Below are 18,670 nucleotides of genomic sequence, written 5' to 3' on the forward strand. Positions count from 1 at the left end.
AGGAGGACAGACAAAGAAAATGAATGATAGTCGTAAGTCAGTAGCACTACAGCAAGTGAGTGGATGATGGGTGCCCCCACCTACCACCAGCACTCAAGAGTATATACCTCCAGCGGCACTACTGGGATAACTGCATCATTAGCAAAGTTGAGCACATAAAAAGGAGTTGTACCAGACCATCAAGTGTTGTGGTGATGGAGGTGAAGGAAAATAAATCAACTCAACAAATTTTTATTGTTAGCAGTGAAGGCTGGAGTCATCAGGTAAGTTTGAATCTTACCCCGCCTCAGCTGCTGCACTCAATGATATATTTCTTCTCTTGAAATACCCTTGAGTAAGTCAAAATAAACCTAATATACCTAAGAAGGCATTTATCGATATGTTTCCCAACCATATAAGCATCCCAACTCTAGCAATACTTCAGCACAGAAGTAAGCTGAATTTATATTGTCTAATAACAGTAGGTTAAAAACAAAGGGCTATCTGGCAAAAGTAAGTACCTGGAGATAAAAATAAAATAAAAGACTTTGGTACTAAAGTGTTTTTTTTTTGTGTGTGTGTGTGTTGGGCATTAAAGCTTGGGTTAGTTCTGCACCAGCACATCTGGAACACTAACCAATTCACATATTCTAGGTAAGACGCAAGATTATCTCACACTCGGGTAAGAAAGGTCGGTCTTACACTGAAAATACTCTTTTTCTCTTGGTTTTACGCTGCAAATACTCCTTCCTGAATATCTCACGCATCGGTATGAAGTCTTAGTGCCATACTCTTATCACTTTAGGAAGCCTTCCAGCACCTTTTACTTAGCCATTTATTTTCTATATTACATCTTATTATTCTTGTTATTTGCATCTTTTATATATGGACATAGATTGCATAAATATCAAAGCAGAATATATCAATGTACCAAATACTGTAAATAAATAAACTGGTAAGGAAGAGGTGCCAGTAAGCCTCCTAAAGTCACTAGAATAAAGCCTTGGTCTTACGCTGCAAATACGAGTAGCTACTCGCTCCTGAGGCGGGCAGGTCAGCCTTACTAGACGAAGGTGGCGGCCATATCACACTCCACCCTCTCTCTCTCTCTCTCTCTCACACCATCCCGCTCCCCCTGTTCTCTCTCTCACACCATCCTACTGCACCCTCTCTCTTAGACCATCCCACTCCACACTTCTCCTTCTCCCCCACCCTCTTACATCATCATATTTCACCCTCACTCCTTCTCCCGCTCTCCCATTATCACCTTCTGCCCTCCCTCTCCCACCAATGGTTAAAAATGTACAAAAGTTATCTACAGGAGTCCACCTCTCACTTTTTGTCCTTTGCATTGTCAGGACTATCTGGGAAGAACACTTTGGTGATAACGATATCGCCCGTGCTGAGCGTTTGACTCTGAGCATCCGCCCGGTTAGCTGGGGAGGCCTGTGAGAGCTGAGGCGCTAGGGAGACAGGTGGGGAGGTCTGGGGAGTGTGGCAGCGACAGCAACAAGGGGCTGGGGGACTGGAGGTTGTTGGAGGGGCAGGGGAGGAGGACCCTGAGACTTGTGTAGCTGCGGCAAGTATGGCTTCGAGGCGATCAATTTTTTCAAGCCGGTCCATAGCCTCATTACTCAGTACCTGCTCGACCATATTCATGCTCGCAGTCAAGGATGGTGACTCCCCATATCCTCCTTCCCCTTCCCCCCCATCCCCATTGCAACGAGGGGATAACAGCCCCCCGCCGGACCCCACAGACCCGCCAGACCCCACGCTGCTCAAGCTGGGGTATTCTCCATCTTCACCACCATCGCGATCATAGTCGTCCTCATCTTCACTGTTGTCGTCATCATCTTCCCCGTTCTTGTCTGGAGACTCATCCCTGTGGAGGATACTACCGTTAGCACCTGGCCTCATTCACCAACACCCACACTCACACTACATTAACTCTACAAATGCACTATATGCACTTCACACTGTATGCATGACACACCTGCACTACATCCACTACAAAACAGCACTATGTCCATTATACACCTGCACTACACCCACTATCTGCACTACATCCACTATACACCTGCACTACATCCACTGCACACCTGCCCTACACCCACTATACACCTGCACTTCCTCATCATCCCTAAGTGTCTTCAGTGAGAGGTGGTATATTATGACAACTTTTAAGAATAACCCTCATAATAACAACAGTACATGTTTTTTATCCACAAATATGAATGCTCAGGTCCATATTCCAAGCCACTAATGAGGGTCCCTAACACCTTTTCCTTAACAGTTTATTTGTTTCTTCTACGATGATAAATTCTTGTATGTTACCTTTGCAAATTGTGTCAGTATAAGAGACAACAATAATGTTCATGAGGGCAATGCTCTATATTATTAAACCCTGTACACTACTTACAAAGAGATGATGCAGGAACATTAAATCTGATATGAATAAAGCCATAATTACAATGACTTCCAGCACCATCCTTACCTTTCTTACTGCCTGACCAATAGGGAAGTCCACTCAAAATTAGAATTACTTAGCCACATTTCACACCCTTGCACACCTACCCATAATCACTCAAACTCATCATCTCTAACTACACCTACCCATAATCACTCAAACTCATCATCTCTAACTATAATTCTGACTTGGAATGGACTATACAGTAGTTACAGGTGATGGAGTGAGAAAGTATGGGCAAGTGTGGAACAGTCTGAGTCATGACCTAATGTAATTCTAATCTGGAAAGGACTATACACCTCTCCAACTCACCTCTCCTTCTTGCTCTGCAGACGCTCCAGTTTCTTGGCAACCTTGTATGACCCTTCCAACTTCTCCCGCTCCTCATCACTCAGTTCCAGATACCTGGCAAGGGAAGAGGAAATAAATGAAACACTGAAGTGTGAGGATACAGTATAATATAAATCAACCAAAATCAACTGTAATTCTAAAATAACCATCATTATAAGTATCATCATACTGCCTCTTTTTCCCACCTTTAGCAGGGACAAGGTAGGATAAAGTAAGTCAGGAAAAGGAAAGACTATGACAGTGAGAGAACTAATCAACAGCACTGCCCAGTGAAATGAGCTACACACTTTTATTCACCATTCAAACCCTGATTCTAGGGTGTACCTACTATAAACAAGTCTAATGAAAACCTAGAATAACCCAAACTACTGTCGTTTATCTGTCTCAAAACTAATATTAAGGTACTATCCCAAACCTATGCAAACCAAATAAACCCAAACCTTAATAATCTGATCTCCCTGTTTGAGAGAACGATGGCACGGGCTTGAGTCGTGGCAAGTTTTGTCTTGAGTTCCGCAACCTCTGTTTCAATCTTCCGCTGCCTCTTCTTCTGCTTCACCTCCTCTGGCTGGATAAGTGCCTCCACTTGTTCTTGACACAGCTCCTCAAATAATGGGAGAAGCACTGGGTCCAGTTGTCTGTGGATGTGTAAAAGAAGTACAAAATGAGGAATTATGGTTAATACATTTACATAAATATGACACCATGCTTCCTCTTAACATACATACATACATACAGTGTAAACATAATAATAATGCCATACTTCCTCTTACCATACATACATAATATATACCATATATATATATATATATATATATATATATATATATACAGTATATCATCATCATCTAATCATCAGCCAATTGCATGTCCACTGCAGGACCGGCCTATCCTGACCGAAGTGGGGATGATACAGCCAATGTATCTTTACCAAGTGGCTTAGGCTGTCTAGTAAAGATTGTATGTAGGGTGAGAAGTGCTTGTAAGTGTAATTGTAGTGTTGGAGTGGCTTTGGATGTGCGTGTAGTCTGTGAACCAAGTGTAATCGGCCCGCGCAAGCCGACTGGGTGCAAGCATACTTTATAGTATGTGACACTGGTTCAACCACAGCACCCCTTGTGTCTGCCAATGCAGTACGTGGCCTGAAGAATGCTCCCTGGCAGTGCACGAACCCTCGTTCTTCAGTGTACGAAAACACACTCTTTACCACTGTACCACAGAGGCTCCATACAGTATATATATATATATATATGTATATATATATATATATATATATATATATATATATATATATATATATCTATCTATTGCCAGACGCCTTAATCCCGTACGGGGTGGCCTCAAACAAATCGCCTCCATGTCGCCCTATCCCCCGCCATTTCACTGCCCTGCTCCCAACTCACACACCCCTGTCTCCACTCCATCCCTCCATCTCATTCTCAGCCTCCCCCTCCCCCTCTCACTCACATACACTCTCCTCATCAGTCTCTCACCCTCCATCCTCTCCACATGGCCAAACCACATCAGTAGATTCCTCCTAACGCTTCCTATCACATCCACATCCATAATACAACGCTCCTTTATATCCCCATTTGTCACCCTGTCTCTCCATGTGACTCCACAGGCTCCTCTTAAATAACTCATTTCCACTGCTCTCACTCTTGACTTGTGTCCTTCCAACAATGTCCAAGCTTCACTTCCATACGTTAGAGTTGGTATCTCAATACTGTCATATAGTAACTTTTTCACTTCCATGCTCACTTCCCTGTTTCTTATCACTGCTTTCAAGGAACCAGCAACCTTTCTTCCTTGTTGTACCCTTTCAAGCACTTCACCCTCCAAACATCCATCCTTAATCATCACACTCCCCAAGTACTTAAACGTACTCACATTTTCCATTTCCTCACCATCCAACCTCACTGTACATTCACTGACTTCACCCCTCTCAAAGACCATCACTTTACTCGTCCCTACATTCACCTTTGGATTCCGTTTTTTACACACTCTCCCAGACTCATCCACCAAGCCTTGCAGCTCCCCTTCGTCTTCACTTAACAACACAGTATCATCTGCAAACAATAGTACAGGGAGTTTCCAAACATTACCCTCTCTCACTAAGGCCACTCCAACATCCACTGCCCTACCTTGTACCTCTTTTATTACCCCATCCATGTACAGATTGAACAACCATGGAGACATGACACATGCCAGTTTCAACCCAACCTTCAAAAAGAAAAATTCACTCAGTTCACCATCCACACACACTGCAGCCTTAGCACCATCATACATACTCTTCACAGCCTTCAACAACTTCCCATCAACTCCATATATTCTTAATACTTTCCACAATCCTTGTCTATCCACCCTGTCATATATATATATATATATATATATATATATATATATATATATATATATATTTTTTGCCAGACGCCTCAATCCCGTTTGGGGTGGCCACAAACAAATCGCCTCCAAGTCGCCCTGTCCCCCGCCATTTCACTGCCCTGCTCCCAACTCACACCCCCCTCTCTCATATACCTCTCCACCCCATCTCTCCATCTCATCCTCGGCCTCCCCCTCCCTCTTTCCCCCTCCACCTCACTCACATACACTCTCTTCTTCAGTCTTTCACCCTCCATCCTCTCCACATGGCCAAACCACCTCAGTGTGTTCCTCATAACGCTTCCTATCACATCCACATCAACACCACAACGCTCCTTTATATCCTCATTCGTCAGCCTGTCTCTCCATGTAACTCCACAGGCTCCTCTTAAATAACTCATTTCCACGGCTCTCACTCTTGACTTGTGTCCTTCCAACAACGTCCACGCTTCACTTCCGTACGTTAGAGTTGGTATCACAATACTGTCATGTAGTAACTTTTTCACTTCCATGCTCACTTCCCTGTTTCTTATCACTGCTTTCAAAGAACCAGCAACCTTTCTTCCCTGCTGTACCCTTTCAAGCACTTCACCCTCCAAACCTCCATCCTTACTCATATGCTTTCTCCAAATCCATGAAGGCTGCATACAACTTCTTTCCCTTCTCTAGAAACTTTTCCACTAAAGATCTAAGAATGAATATCTGATCTACACAACCCCTTCCCTTCCTAAAGCCTCCCTGTTCTTCTCCAACTAATTCCACTGTTATTTCCCTCACTCTGTCAATAAGTATCCTACCATAGACTTTCCTATTACACTAAGAAGACAAATGCCCCTATGATTACCACACACTTCTTTTTCCCCATTTTCTCTGTACAAGGGAATAATCATACCTGACTTCCAATCCTCCAGGACTTTACCTTCCTCCCAGGCCAATCTGCACATCTTCTCTCTCTCTCTCTCTCTACACAAAAATGATACCATGAGTCCCCTTAAGGAATACCCACACTAAAGCTGGCCATGGAGCCTGTGCAGCTGATGTTTTACCCAACCAACTTCTCAAAATATTTTCCCTTTCCCTCTTCAGCATAAAACCACCATCCTCAAGGTGATTGTGTGCCAGGGAGACAATGATACAACTATTGAGGAACTAAAATAAACTTCAAGAAACCAAGGACTTTTATCCGGTGTGACAGCTAGTTTAGAGAGGTGAAAAAAGGGGATAATGTTATTTAAAAAAAAAAAAAAAAAATGGGAATGAGGAGGCAGATTATGGAAAGGAGGATTATGAGTAAATGATTTTGTAAGAAGGACTGTAACTACTCATCTCCCCATACCGGAAACCCCCCTATTCCACGTGCAGGGTGATGCAAATGAAAGGGGTTAAAAAAAAAAGAGTGAAATTACAAAAGATAACTAAGTGAGATGGCTTTGAATTCAAGAAAAATCATAATTATTAAAAAGCAGGAGTCAGTAACTTTATGAACAGTGAAAGAATGCTCCTTTTTTGGCATGTCATGAGGATGGACAAGGAGAGTTGGGTGAATGTGCTGAAGTACTTGGTTGCAAGCCATCAATGGAGAGACAGACTGAGGAAGACAGAACAAGGTGGTGAGGATGGACCCGGGAGTTGGGTGAGGTGGTTTTAAGACACTGAGGTAGCAGACCATCGACGGAGAGGCAGACGGATCAAGACAGAGCAAGGAAGTATGTGCTGACCTAATATCTAGAGGTACTACTAGAAACCTGCGGCAGAACAGAGCAGAGTGCTATCAAATGAACCCATCTCACCCATGCTAAATTCTTGTTCTCCCAAGGAAACTTCATTCTGACTAGGATTGACCTCTTCTAATGTGGAGGTTAATGAAAGTTGCTTTTAGTCCGTATTAAGAAAATAAATAAATAAATAAAAATCTCATGCTGAAGGAATTATGCCTACATGGATGGGGACAGGGGTGAGGGAAAGAACACTGGGCAGGGTGTAGTTCATGCATGAAGGTAGCAACTGTGAACTCTACACTTCTGTTGGTGCAGAAGCTCTCCAGCCAGAGGTTAGATGGAAAGGGAGCTACATTGAATCTATGGCTCAAGCCTGTACCTCTTCATGGCCTGGTGTACAGTGGGTACGAGGGCCACAACATCGTATGCAGCATACACTATCATGTCCTCTGTCAGGGGTCGCCGCGCCCAGAACCGCTGGTCACGACGATACACATTCTTCATCTGTTGACAACATGAAGTGTTAGAAAGGACTTACATTTACTCTTTCATAATGTACACAAGACACTGAGGTAAAGTGCTAGGCTGTTTATGTAAATACTGAATCTCTTTTCTACATATATTTACACTAATCAATTGCAATTATAAACCTACTTACCCTACCGGGGTAGCATCATTCAGGACATGCTTGTCACAATGGTGTACTGCATTATCATCAGACCAGGATTGTAAATCAAAAGAATGTGTGACACTACCCAAACTCTGACCTAATACTGTACTTCACACCAAATATAGATATAGATTATGGTTTTGCCCAGTCTGTACATCTACATGTCTTTGTCTGTCTGTCCACAAAATTGCAACTTTTTACTAATGGGAGAGCAAATCATGACAAAAACTTACGGAGGTGTTCATACTGACTGAAGGATAAGCAATCCTATTTGGTGAAAGTACTGCACATCACAGAAAAACAGGAGCAATTAAGTTTTCACCACAGAAAATATGTGGGAAACAATATAAAGAATCAACATTAGACTTTAGATGACAACAACAACAATATATGGAGGGATGAATGAATCTATCTATCTATCTATAGCCCGACGCCCTAATCCCGCAAAGGGTGGCCGCAGACAAAACGCCTCCAAGTCACTCTGTCACCCACCATTTGACTCCCCTCCCCCCAACTCACCCCCCCCTCCCTCATATACCTCTCAACTCCCTCCCTCCACCTCATCCTCGGTCTACCTCTCCCTCTCCCTCCCTCCACCTCACCTACATACACCCTCTTAGTCAGTCTTTCATTCTCCATTCTCTCCACATGTCCAAACCACCTCAGTGTATTTCTCCTAATCTTTTCAACCACATCCACATATACCCCACAACGTTCCTTCACTTCTTCAATCGTCAACCTGTCCCTCCACGTCACTCCACATGCTCCTCTCAGGTAACTCATTTCCACTGCTCTCACTCTTGACTTGTTCCCCTCTTGCAAGGTCCACGCCTCGCTTCCATACGTCAGGGTAGGGATCACAATACCATCATGCAGTGACTTCTTAACTTCCATACTCACCTCCCTATTTCTCATCACTGCTTTCAGTGTACCAACAACCTTTCTTCCCTGCTGTACCCTTTCACGTACTTCATCCCCCAAAGTTCCATCCTTACTCATCACACTACCCAAGTACTTGAATGCACTCACATTCTCCATATCCTCACCATCCAATCTCACTGCACACTCTGTGACTTCATTCCTCTCAAACACCATAACTTTACTTTTGTTTACATTAACTTTCAGCTTCCTCCTCCTACACACTGTCCCAAATTCATTCACCAAACCTTGCAACTCCCATTCATCTTCACTCAACAATACTGTATCATCAGCAAACAGCAACACCGGAAGCTTCCAAATCTCACCCTCATTCATTAGGGCCACCCCCACATCCACTGCCCTACCTTGCACCTCCTTTAAAACCCCATCCATATATATATTAAACAGCCATGGAGACATCACACACCCCTGTTTCAGTCCCACATTGAGATCAAAGAACTCACTCAGCTCACCATCCACTCGCACCGTAGCCCTAGCTCCCTCGTACATACTCTTCACAGCACTCAACAATTTCCCATCCACTCCATATATTCTCAATACCTTCCACATACCTTGCCTATCTATTCTGTCATAAGCTTTCTCCAAGTCCATGAAGGCAGCATACACTTTCCTTCCCTTCTCTAGATACTTCTCCACTAAACATCTTAGAACAAATATCTGATCTACACACCCTTTTCCCTTCCTAAATCCCCCTTGTTCTTCTCCAACTAGCTCCTCTGTCATATGCCTAACCCTATCAATGAGTATTCTACCATATATTTTACCAGTCACACTAAGAAGGCAAATACCCCTATGGTTACCACATACTTCTCTCTCCCCTTTTCCTTTGTACAGAGGAACAATTATACCTGATTTCCAGTCCTCTGGAACCCTTCCCTCTTCCCAAGCCAATCTACACAACTTCCATATCCACTCCACAACAATCTCACCCCCATACCTAAGCATTTCACCACACACTCCATCAATTCCTGGGGCCTTTCCCAGCTTAATCTTCTTCATCGCTTCCACTACTTCCAACCTACTGATCTCTTCCTCCCTCCTCTCATCTCTTCTTCTCCCAGCCATTCCCCAACCACTTATACTCACACTGCTCTCACTCTCTACATTCAACAAATCCTCAAAGTGCTCCTTCCATCTCCTCAATTTCTCTCTCTTCTCCACCAACAATCTATTATTCCTATCTTTCACTCCCCTACTATTTCCCCTTTCACACTGCCTTACTTTCTTTACCTCCTTCCAAAACAATTTCTTACTCTCCCTCCATTTCACACTCAGATTCCTCCCAAACTCTTCATCCACTTTCTTCTTACTCTCCTTCACCAGTCTCTTAATAATAATAATAACCCCTTCCTCTTCTGTCTTTCTTTCCTTCATTCATTCCTCTTCCTTCTGCCTACTGGTGACTTTACATTCCCTCTTCTGTCTTTCTTTCCTTCACTCTTTCCTCTTCATTCTGCCTATGGGTGACTCTACACTGAGTGACATGCCAAATGATTTCCTGTACACCAGGAAACCATTTACCACGCTGGGTGGTAAACATAATTATAATCAAATTATGGTGCCTGGTGGTTTAGTGGGTAATTAAAGTGCTCCAATTGGATTGAGCCTGTGCAGGTTTATATCCATGGGGTGGTTGGGGTTTATTGCTCACGTAACGTCACTCAGGGATCAGTGAGGCTGGTCACTCTCATCTGAAATGTCAGGACCAACTTGCCTAGCCCAAGCTCCCAGTCTCCTCATGGGGTGGCATAGGATTGGATGATGGATGGATAATTAATAATAATAATAATAATAATAACAATTATAACAATAATCATATAATTTTACTTCCATCTTACATGTCAGGACCAACCTGCCTAACCCCGGACTCCTCCGCTCCTCATGGGGCAACATAGGATTGGATGATGAATCGACAGGTAACAATAATTCATTCATTCATTCATCATCTAATCCTGTGTTGCCCCAGGAGGAATGTAGGAGCTGGTGGCTAGGCAAGTAGGTCCCGATATTTAAGATGAGAATGACCTGCATCACTCATCCCTGAGTGGCACTGCATGAGCAATAACTCATGCTTGCCCGGCCCTGGGCTCCTACGCTCCTCACGGGGCAACACTGGATTAGATGATGGCTGGAAGGATAGATGATGATGATGATGATGATGATGATGATGATGATGATGATGATAATAATAATAATAATAATAACCTTCAAAGTTCAGTGCCAGTTACCAGTATGTGCTCTAATGAGTGCCCTAGTAGTTTCGTTCCTGTAATGGCCAGAAGACAACGTTTAAAGTGATACTATAGTACACTCTGCAATAATTAAAAAGCTTAAAGTACTGACCCTCACTGCAACACATTTACTCTAACTTGATCAAGAGCCTTAACTCCTTCAGCTCCAGTGAAGGCCATGTGTAATTGGACTGGAGAGTTGATTTGACTAAAAAACAAGGAAACTCACTCCTGAAGCTCACTAAATTTCAGACAAGCACAACCTATTACAATACAGTATTCAAATTATGTGAGTTGCCCTGTCCCATCAGGTAAGGGCAAACCAACTACAGTGCCTCACATTCCTACCTGGTCCTTTCGAGGGTTGACGGGTGCATTGTAGGAGCGGCAGAGTGTGTTGAGGGACACGTTCTTCACTTTGTACACTGGCTTGCCTGTCTCCTGCTGTTGCAGCACTGCATGACCCGCCTGCAACAATGGAATACCATGTCAGTCTGTCACATAAAATTAAAGGAAACACTGCGAGAGAATTCAAGTCCTGTTCAACCATCATTTTACTTACCAACATAAGATATACAGGCATACGGTCTGCCTTCACCTAAAGTCTAGGATGTCTGCATACAAAAATGCTGACTTCAGTGCAACAACTTTAAGACAGACATGTTTCTTATTCATGATTAAGCACTAAAAGAAATTAATTCTGACTTCAAAACTACTTTATAGTGATTCAAGTGCAAATTTCAGTGAAAAGAAAAAGCAACTTAATGAGAATAACTTTAAATGAAAATTGTAAATGAGGATTTACTGTACAATACATTACATGAAAATTACAATGACTCAAACACAAAACAGATAATTTCATGTGACAATTATGCAAAACTGTATAACAACAATACCTGAGTGTCAAAGACGTTTCTTAAGGTCACGCCGAACTGGTGGTAAAGAGCGCCCGCATCACCCCGACAGTCATGTGCCACCTGGGAACAACAAATGGAATCAGCCACAGGCATTGAGGGAGAAAAATTACAGTAAGAGGGAGGAGTCACATTATACAGCTGTGGTTAGCAGGTCTTAACACTGTGTTGAACCCATGTCAAAACCTAGTAAGATAATACATTGCTATATTAACCAGTCTTCCTCAAAAACACTTCATTAAATAAAATCCCCTGATATGTAAATGGATTTCTGACCATAACTGTACATACTGAAAAAGACACAGCATATATAAGAAGATATTTAGACCATACTAATACTTAGTACACTTACACCAAAAAGCAGAACTATATCTTCAAATGACTGAAAGATATTACACTGGCTGTGGAATATAATGAACACAGGTAAAGAAAGTGTAAAACGGAAAAGTAAAAACCAGTTATACAGAAAATAGGGCAAGATATCGGTATGTAAAAAACAGCACATATCAGCATAAAATATTTGAATATAACTTGAAGAAATTAGTATGTACCAGTGCAGTATAATTTTTCCACAAACTGCCTTCCACATTATATATACAAAACAGCTTCCATACCATAATCCTTCTCTGTTTACTCCACCATACAGTATGCTTTTTCAAAATCCAAAAATGACACAATATGAGGTCCTTCACATAAATATTTTTTTTTCATGACCTGCTCCACTTTTTACATTTATCTAGGGGTCCATAACTACTACAACTACCATATCGCACACTACTATTACCATAAATACTATATTACTACCATACATTCCAACCATACTACCTACCATACATTCCAACCACAACTACCATGGCTCACAGTAAAACCATAGCTACCATTAATCATTACTACCAAAATCAATACTGCTGTAACCACTACCACCACAATTATTACTACCCTACCACAATCAATACAGCTACCACCATTACCAAACACCACAGCTACCACCACAATCAATACTACTACCACCACTACCACAATAACACCACAGCTACCATCACAATCACTACTCCCACAATCAACACTACTACAACCACTACCACAGGAAAACCAGAACTTACTACTATTACTAGTACTACCACAAATACCATTACCTACACCATAACTACCAATATTACCACAACTACAACCACCACCACAGCCACAACCATTACTGCCACCACTATGAATACTACAGCTATCTCTACCACAGCCAACCTACCACAATTAAAGCTACCACCACCACAACTACCAGCATGACTACCACAACTATGCAACAATTACAATCACTATCACAGCTACAACCACCACCACAACGAAAACTACCACAACCACAAATACTACTACTACCAACACCACAACTACCGGTACCACACTTTACCCACACAAGCCTACTCGAAATAAACTTGACCTGCCCAATATTCATGTCACACACACACACACACACACACACACACACACTTCACCTCTCTCTCTCTCTCTCTGTCACACACACACACACAAATGGAAGAAGTAAGAAGAAAGGGAGAGAGGAGGAGGGAGAAATGGGGGGCGGGGGAGGACAGAAGAAGAGAAGAGGGGAGAGTAGAAGCAGGAAAGGGAGTTGGAAATGGAGGGGGTGAAGGAGAAAGGAGAAGGGGAGAGAGAAAGGAGAAGGGGAGGAAGGGAAGAAGAGAGGGGAAGGAAGAGAAGGGAAAAGAGAGAGAACAGAGGAAAAGATGAAGGTTATGAGAGGAGGAGATGAAGAAGAGAAGGGGGTGGAGATGAAGGAGGGGGGGACTGAGGGAGAGAAAGGGGGAAGAGGGGGGGGGAGCAAGCAGCGTGACAGCATGACGTGGAGAAGCACAGCCAGGAAGTGTGTGCATCCCCCCTCCCCTCTCTTCCCCCTCCCCTCTCTTCCCCCTCCCCACCCCCTCCTTCCTTCCTCCTCCTCTCCACTTCCCTCCTAATCACCTTCCTTCTCCCACTTCCCTCCCTTTCCCTTTCTGCATCTCTCACCTCTCCCTTCCGCCTCCCCACCGCTCCTCTTCCCTCTCCCCATCCCCTTCCCACTTCACCACCTCCCCTTCCCCACTTCCCTCCCTTTACCCCTTCTTCATCTCACCTCTCCCTTTCCCCTTCCATACTCCTTCCTCTCCCCTTTCCTCCCTTTTTCTCCAACATGTCCACTTCCTCTATCCTGCCTACCTCCCCCCTCTCACTCTCTTCCACCTCCCTCCTCGCCCTTCCCTCGCATCCATCCTATCTCCTCCCTATTCTACCTCCCTCCCCTGTTCCCTCTCCTCCCCTTCCCTCCCTTCTCCCCCTCTTTAGTCACGTGGTAGGACACAGTAACAGACCCTGGATATAATAACAGCAATCACTAACAACGACAACGGTAAAGAGATCAACCGACATACAATCTCTCTCTCTCTCTCTCTCACACACACACACACACACACACACACACACACACACACCATTCTCAAACCTCTCTTTCGTAAACAGTCCTTCATAGCACCAAACACTTTACTATCATGGGCTACTTTCAATCCCACTTCATCTATACATTTACATCTTTTCTGCCAGGATTATAGTCAAGAAATTAAGACTATTACTGATACATACCCAGGACACATGGAAGGACACCCAGGACACATACGTAAGGACACACTAGGAGGGACAATCAAGGGATATTTTAAAGCCTTGGTTTTATCACGGGTCATCACGCAATCCTTCCACCTCCACGCAATGCCCCACTCCCCCCTCCCCTCGTCTTCTCCCAGTATTCCCCTCCTTCCTCTCCTCCCCCTCCCATAATCCTGTACTCTCTCTCTCTCTCTCTCTCTCTCTCTCTCTTTCTCATACCTGCCTAGCCTCACTCACCTGCAATTAAGAAAGGTACAAGTCAACAAACAAGAAAGGTAAATCTCTCTCTCTCTCTACCTACCTACCCATCTCTCTATCGAGTATCTAAGTACCGTCGTTCCTTCACCCTGACCCAAATTTTCGTCCTTTTGCAACATATTTCGCAGACCCCAATGGCAGAAAGACAATACTTCGGCTCTGCATTCTTTCCACGGCACTTCTTCGTGACTAGCACCGTATTCTCGCGTTAATCGATTGCTACACCTCAGCATGCACGATGGAAAGACGGCAATTTCAGGCCAAGTTAGAGTAAAAGGATATTAGAATGTAAATTTGTTCAATCTTGAATATATACCGTATATATATACTGTATACGTGTGTGTGTGTGTGTGTGTGTGTGTGAGTGAAAGAGAGAGAGAGAGAGAGAGAGAGAGAGAGAGAGAGAGAGAGGAAACGTGAAAGGGTAAGAGAAAATTGTTGGTTAAATAAGAGGATTAGAGGGAGAGAATCTAGCCATCTTTGTGTACTCTCTCTCTCTCATTACACAAATAAATATATAAATACATACACAGACACACATAGATTAGATATGTAGGCAGACAGATATAAATAGATAGACAGACAGATAGATATTTTCATTTCTCCTACTACTTTCATTCCCGTAAACTTTCCCTTACTGTTATATTCAATCCTTCCTTCTCTATATCTATTATGTATTCCAGCTTTCCTTCCAGTTCCTCTCTCTCTCTCTCCCTCTCTCCTTTTCCCTTTCCACATATTTTATCAATAATCCCCTCGTCTCCCCTTCCTTCCCTCATCTTTCCCAGCTTACCCTAATCTACTCAGCCTCTCCCTTCCTCACTTCTCTTTCTCTTCCTTCCTTCTTTCCTATTAATCTCCCTCTCTCCTTCCCCCCTCCTCCTCCCTTCCTTCTTTTCGTCTATGTTCCTCTCTCTCTCTCTCTCTCTCTCTCTCTCCCGTTAATTAGTTTTCCTCCTTCCTCCTTTCCTCCTCTTCTCCCCTCCTTCCCATTACCCCCCTTTCCTATTTTGCACAACACATTACACCCCAGGTAGGACAGGTAAATCAATTAGCCTCTCTCTCTCTCTCTCTCTCTCTCTCTCTCTCTCTCTCTCTCTCTCTCTCTCTCTCTCTCTCTCACTGTATCGAAGCACACACTACCATACTTATAGCTACACATATACATACACATACAAAAAGGAGGAGGAGGAGGAGGAGGAAGAATAAGAAGACAAAAGAATTAAAGAAGGAAGAAAGGACGTATGGACTGAAGGAAAGAAGGAAGAAAGGATGAATGAACGAATGAACGGAAGGAAGGAAGGAAGGAAGGCAGGAGAGGCATACACGAGGCTCACATTATCAATCCAATCCAATCTGTGACACTGGCTGTAACGACTCAACGACCAAAAATCATAGGGAGGATTTTTGCACGTCGCTGACCATCATACAAAGAAAATTAATAATGAATTCAACTTTTACAACCCTTCTTATCCATGCCACGTTTTTATTATTATTATTATTAGAGGCAGGAACATTATCATCATATTAACTACCACCATCATCAATTTTTTATACATCTAAATAGTAAAGAATTAACTATCAAATTATAATATGCAAAGAAATCAGAAAAAAAAAAATAATGTTACTCCAGCATGTAACTCTAGCCTGACAAAGCGCTCTCTCTCTCTCTCTCTCTCTCTCTCTCAGCTCGGTTGATGGCCATGTGTAATCAGATTGGGCTAGTAACCAAGGAGACTCATTCCTACCTAATAACTAAGACTTCGAATTTCATGCATTGTGGTCCAGTTCCTTCAAGTGAAAACATACTAGTAACCAAGGAGACTCATTCCACCTAAGGCTCAGCTAATTCCTGCAACCAACATCAATTCCGTTCTTATGATTACCAGCGATTGCGGTTCCTGTTTTCCTGACCCAGCCCTGCCCACTTCCGTACCACGCTCCCTACCCCCCCCCCTTGCACCATCCCCCCTCCCCCTCCCCTCGCACCCCACAATCCCCTACCCCCTCCCTCACCTAGCACCCCACAATCCCCTACCCCCTCCCCTCGCCGCACCCCTCTACATCCCCACTAAATCCTTTTCTCCTCTTTTCACCTCCCCTACCCACTACTTACTCTCACCCCATCCAACCTCCTCGTCCCCACCTCCACCACACCTCACCTTCCCCTCCCCCTCTCTACCTCCTACACACGTTACGCCTCCCTCCCCTTTCCTCCACGACACATCACCTACTCCCACCCTACCCATGACACCTCCCCCTTTCACCTCCACCACACACCCCTCCCCTTCTTACGTCGTCACACCCCACCCCATGCCCTCCACTAACATCTCCCCCACACGCCACTCAACCGCACAACCTCCCCCACGGTCAACCCTTCCCCTCTCATTTTCTGTTTCTATTTCTTACCTAACTTCTTCCGATAACAAGGTCTGCATTACCTGGAGTCGGCCATCAGCACAGGTAATGAACGGTTCACTAACAAAGCAGTTCAAAGCCAGGTTAAATCAAGACTCGTACTCTCTCCCGAACACCATTTCCTAAGCGAATAATTTTGCGTATTACACTTTACTTACCGCGTATGTGTTATGTAAATCCTCCTAGCACCCTTTCCTAGGCGATTTATTTTGCTTATTACACCTTACTTTCCTCCTCCGTGTAGTGTAAATCCTCCTAACATCGCCACACTTAATTAAAATGTCTTACAAAAGGATATTAACCAGCCATATCTAAAAATTAACAGATAAAGAAGAAGCGTCTGGAGGCCTCCTTAACATTTCCTGTAAAATTTCCTATCCCGGCCATTTTCCTCCGGGTTAGGTGCGCTTCCTTCTTCGTGCCTGTTAGCGGATGGGAGAGGTGGGGGCGGAGGGGAATGTGTACCTGGTAACTCCTTGTTATGGGTCGTAATACCTTCTGAGGTACTAATTGTCCGTGTAACTCCCTCCTGGTATCTCTTTCCTCCCTCACCCCACTATCACAGCCATCCCTTTCTTCCTTCCACCCCACTCCTTCCCTCCTCTTCCTCCTTCTCCCTCTTCTTTCTTTCTCCCCACCCCCTCCCCGTCCCTTCCGATCTTCTTTCCACTCAATCCCTATTCTTTCTTCTCCACTCCCCATCTCTTCCCTTCTTCCACTTCTCCCCACTCCATCCGTTTCTTCCTTCCTTCCTCCACCTCTTCCTTCTTCTTCTTCTGCGTTTCTTCCTTCCTTCCTCCACCTCGTCCTTCTTCTTCTTCTGCATTTCTCCCCACCCCATTCCTTCCTTCCCTTCTTCTCCCTACTCCATCCCTTCCTACCTTCCTTCCTCCTCCTCCTTTTCCTCCCCATCCCACCCCACTCACCTGTCACCTGCTCCCCAATTAACATCCATTCCACTACCCCATTTTTACTCCCATTCCTGACCATCAAAATTCATTTTATCGGAGGTCACGGAATGGGGTCGAGAGAGAGAGAGAGAGAGAGAGAGAGAGAGAGAGAGAGAGAGAGAGGGGGGGAGGAGTTAATAAGGGGTCCAGTAGTGAAGGGTTGCGGGGAAGGGGTGTAATATGCGCTCGCTCTCTCTCTCTCTCTCTCTCTCTCTCTCTCTCTCTCTCCCTCTCCCTCTCTCTCTCTCAGAAAAATCAGTGTAATTTAATAAATTTTTAAGTTACAAATTTAATTTTTTAAAAGCTACATAGGTTAAGTTGGGTCAAATCTAAGTTAGGTTGGATTAACTTGAGGAGGAGGAGGAGGAGGAGGAGGAGGAAGAGGAGGAGGAGGAAGAGGAGGAGGAGGAGGAGGAGGAAGAGGAGGAGGAGGAGGAATATTGGTCAGGAAAGAAAAGGAATTAAATCAGAAGAAGAGGAAGAAAGGAAGGGAGGTGAATGGAAAGAACCATATAGGCAGGGAAGAACAAAAGGAAAGAAAGAAAGAAGATAGGAAGGAAAGAAGGAAAGAGGGAAAAAAATGGATTAAACAAGAAGGGAAGAGGGAAAGAAGAAATGGAAATGCAGGAACGAAGGAACGAATGGAAAAGACAGGAAGGAAATAATTAAGGAAGGAAGGAAGAGGCAGGAAGAATATGCAGTTCCGACACAAGGAAGGAAGGAAGGGAGGGAGGGAGGGAGGGA

General features: G+C 43.9%; 1 protein-coding gene across 1 annotated transcript in view; it reads right to left on the bottom strand.

The window, feature by feature from the left end:
* Positions 1-217: 217 nt before the first annotated feature.
* egl (Egl_like_exo domain-containing protein) overlaps positions 218-18,670 on the bottom strand; it is an 85,621-nt gene continuing 67,168 nt past the window's right edge. Inside the window, exons 3-8 of the mRNA XM_080283966.1 lie at positions 11,634-11,714; positions 11,086-11,205; positions 7,277-7,401; positions 3,238-3,435; positions 2,759-2,851; positions 218-1,861 (exon numbers count right to left, since the gene is read on the bottom strand). Coding sequence (XP_080140092.1) covers positions 1,312-1,861; positions 2,759-2,851; positions 3,238-3,435; positions 7,277-7,401; positions 11,086-11,205; positions 11,634-11,714 — 1,167 coding nt within the window. The 3' untranslated portion in view covers positions 218-1,311. The remainder of the gene's footprint in view (positions 1,862-2,758; positions 2,852-3,237; positions 3,436-7,276; positions 7,402-11,085; positions 11,206-11,633; positions 11,715-18,670) is intronic.

This window comes from Coenobita brevimanus, chromosome 13 (genome assembly GCF_032717465.1).
Source record: "Coenobita brevimanus isolate Jiangsu-jjx chromosome 13, ASM3271746v2, whole genome shotgun sequence".
NCBI lineage: Eukaryota > Metazoa > Arthropoda > Malacostraca > Decapoda > Coenobitidae > Coenobita > Coenobita brevimanus.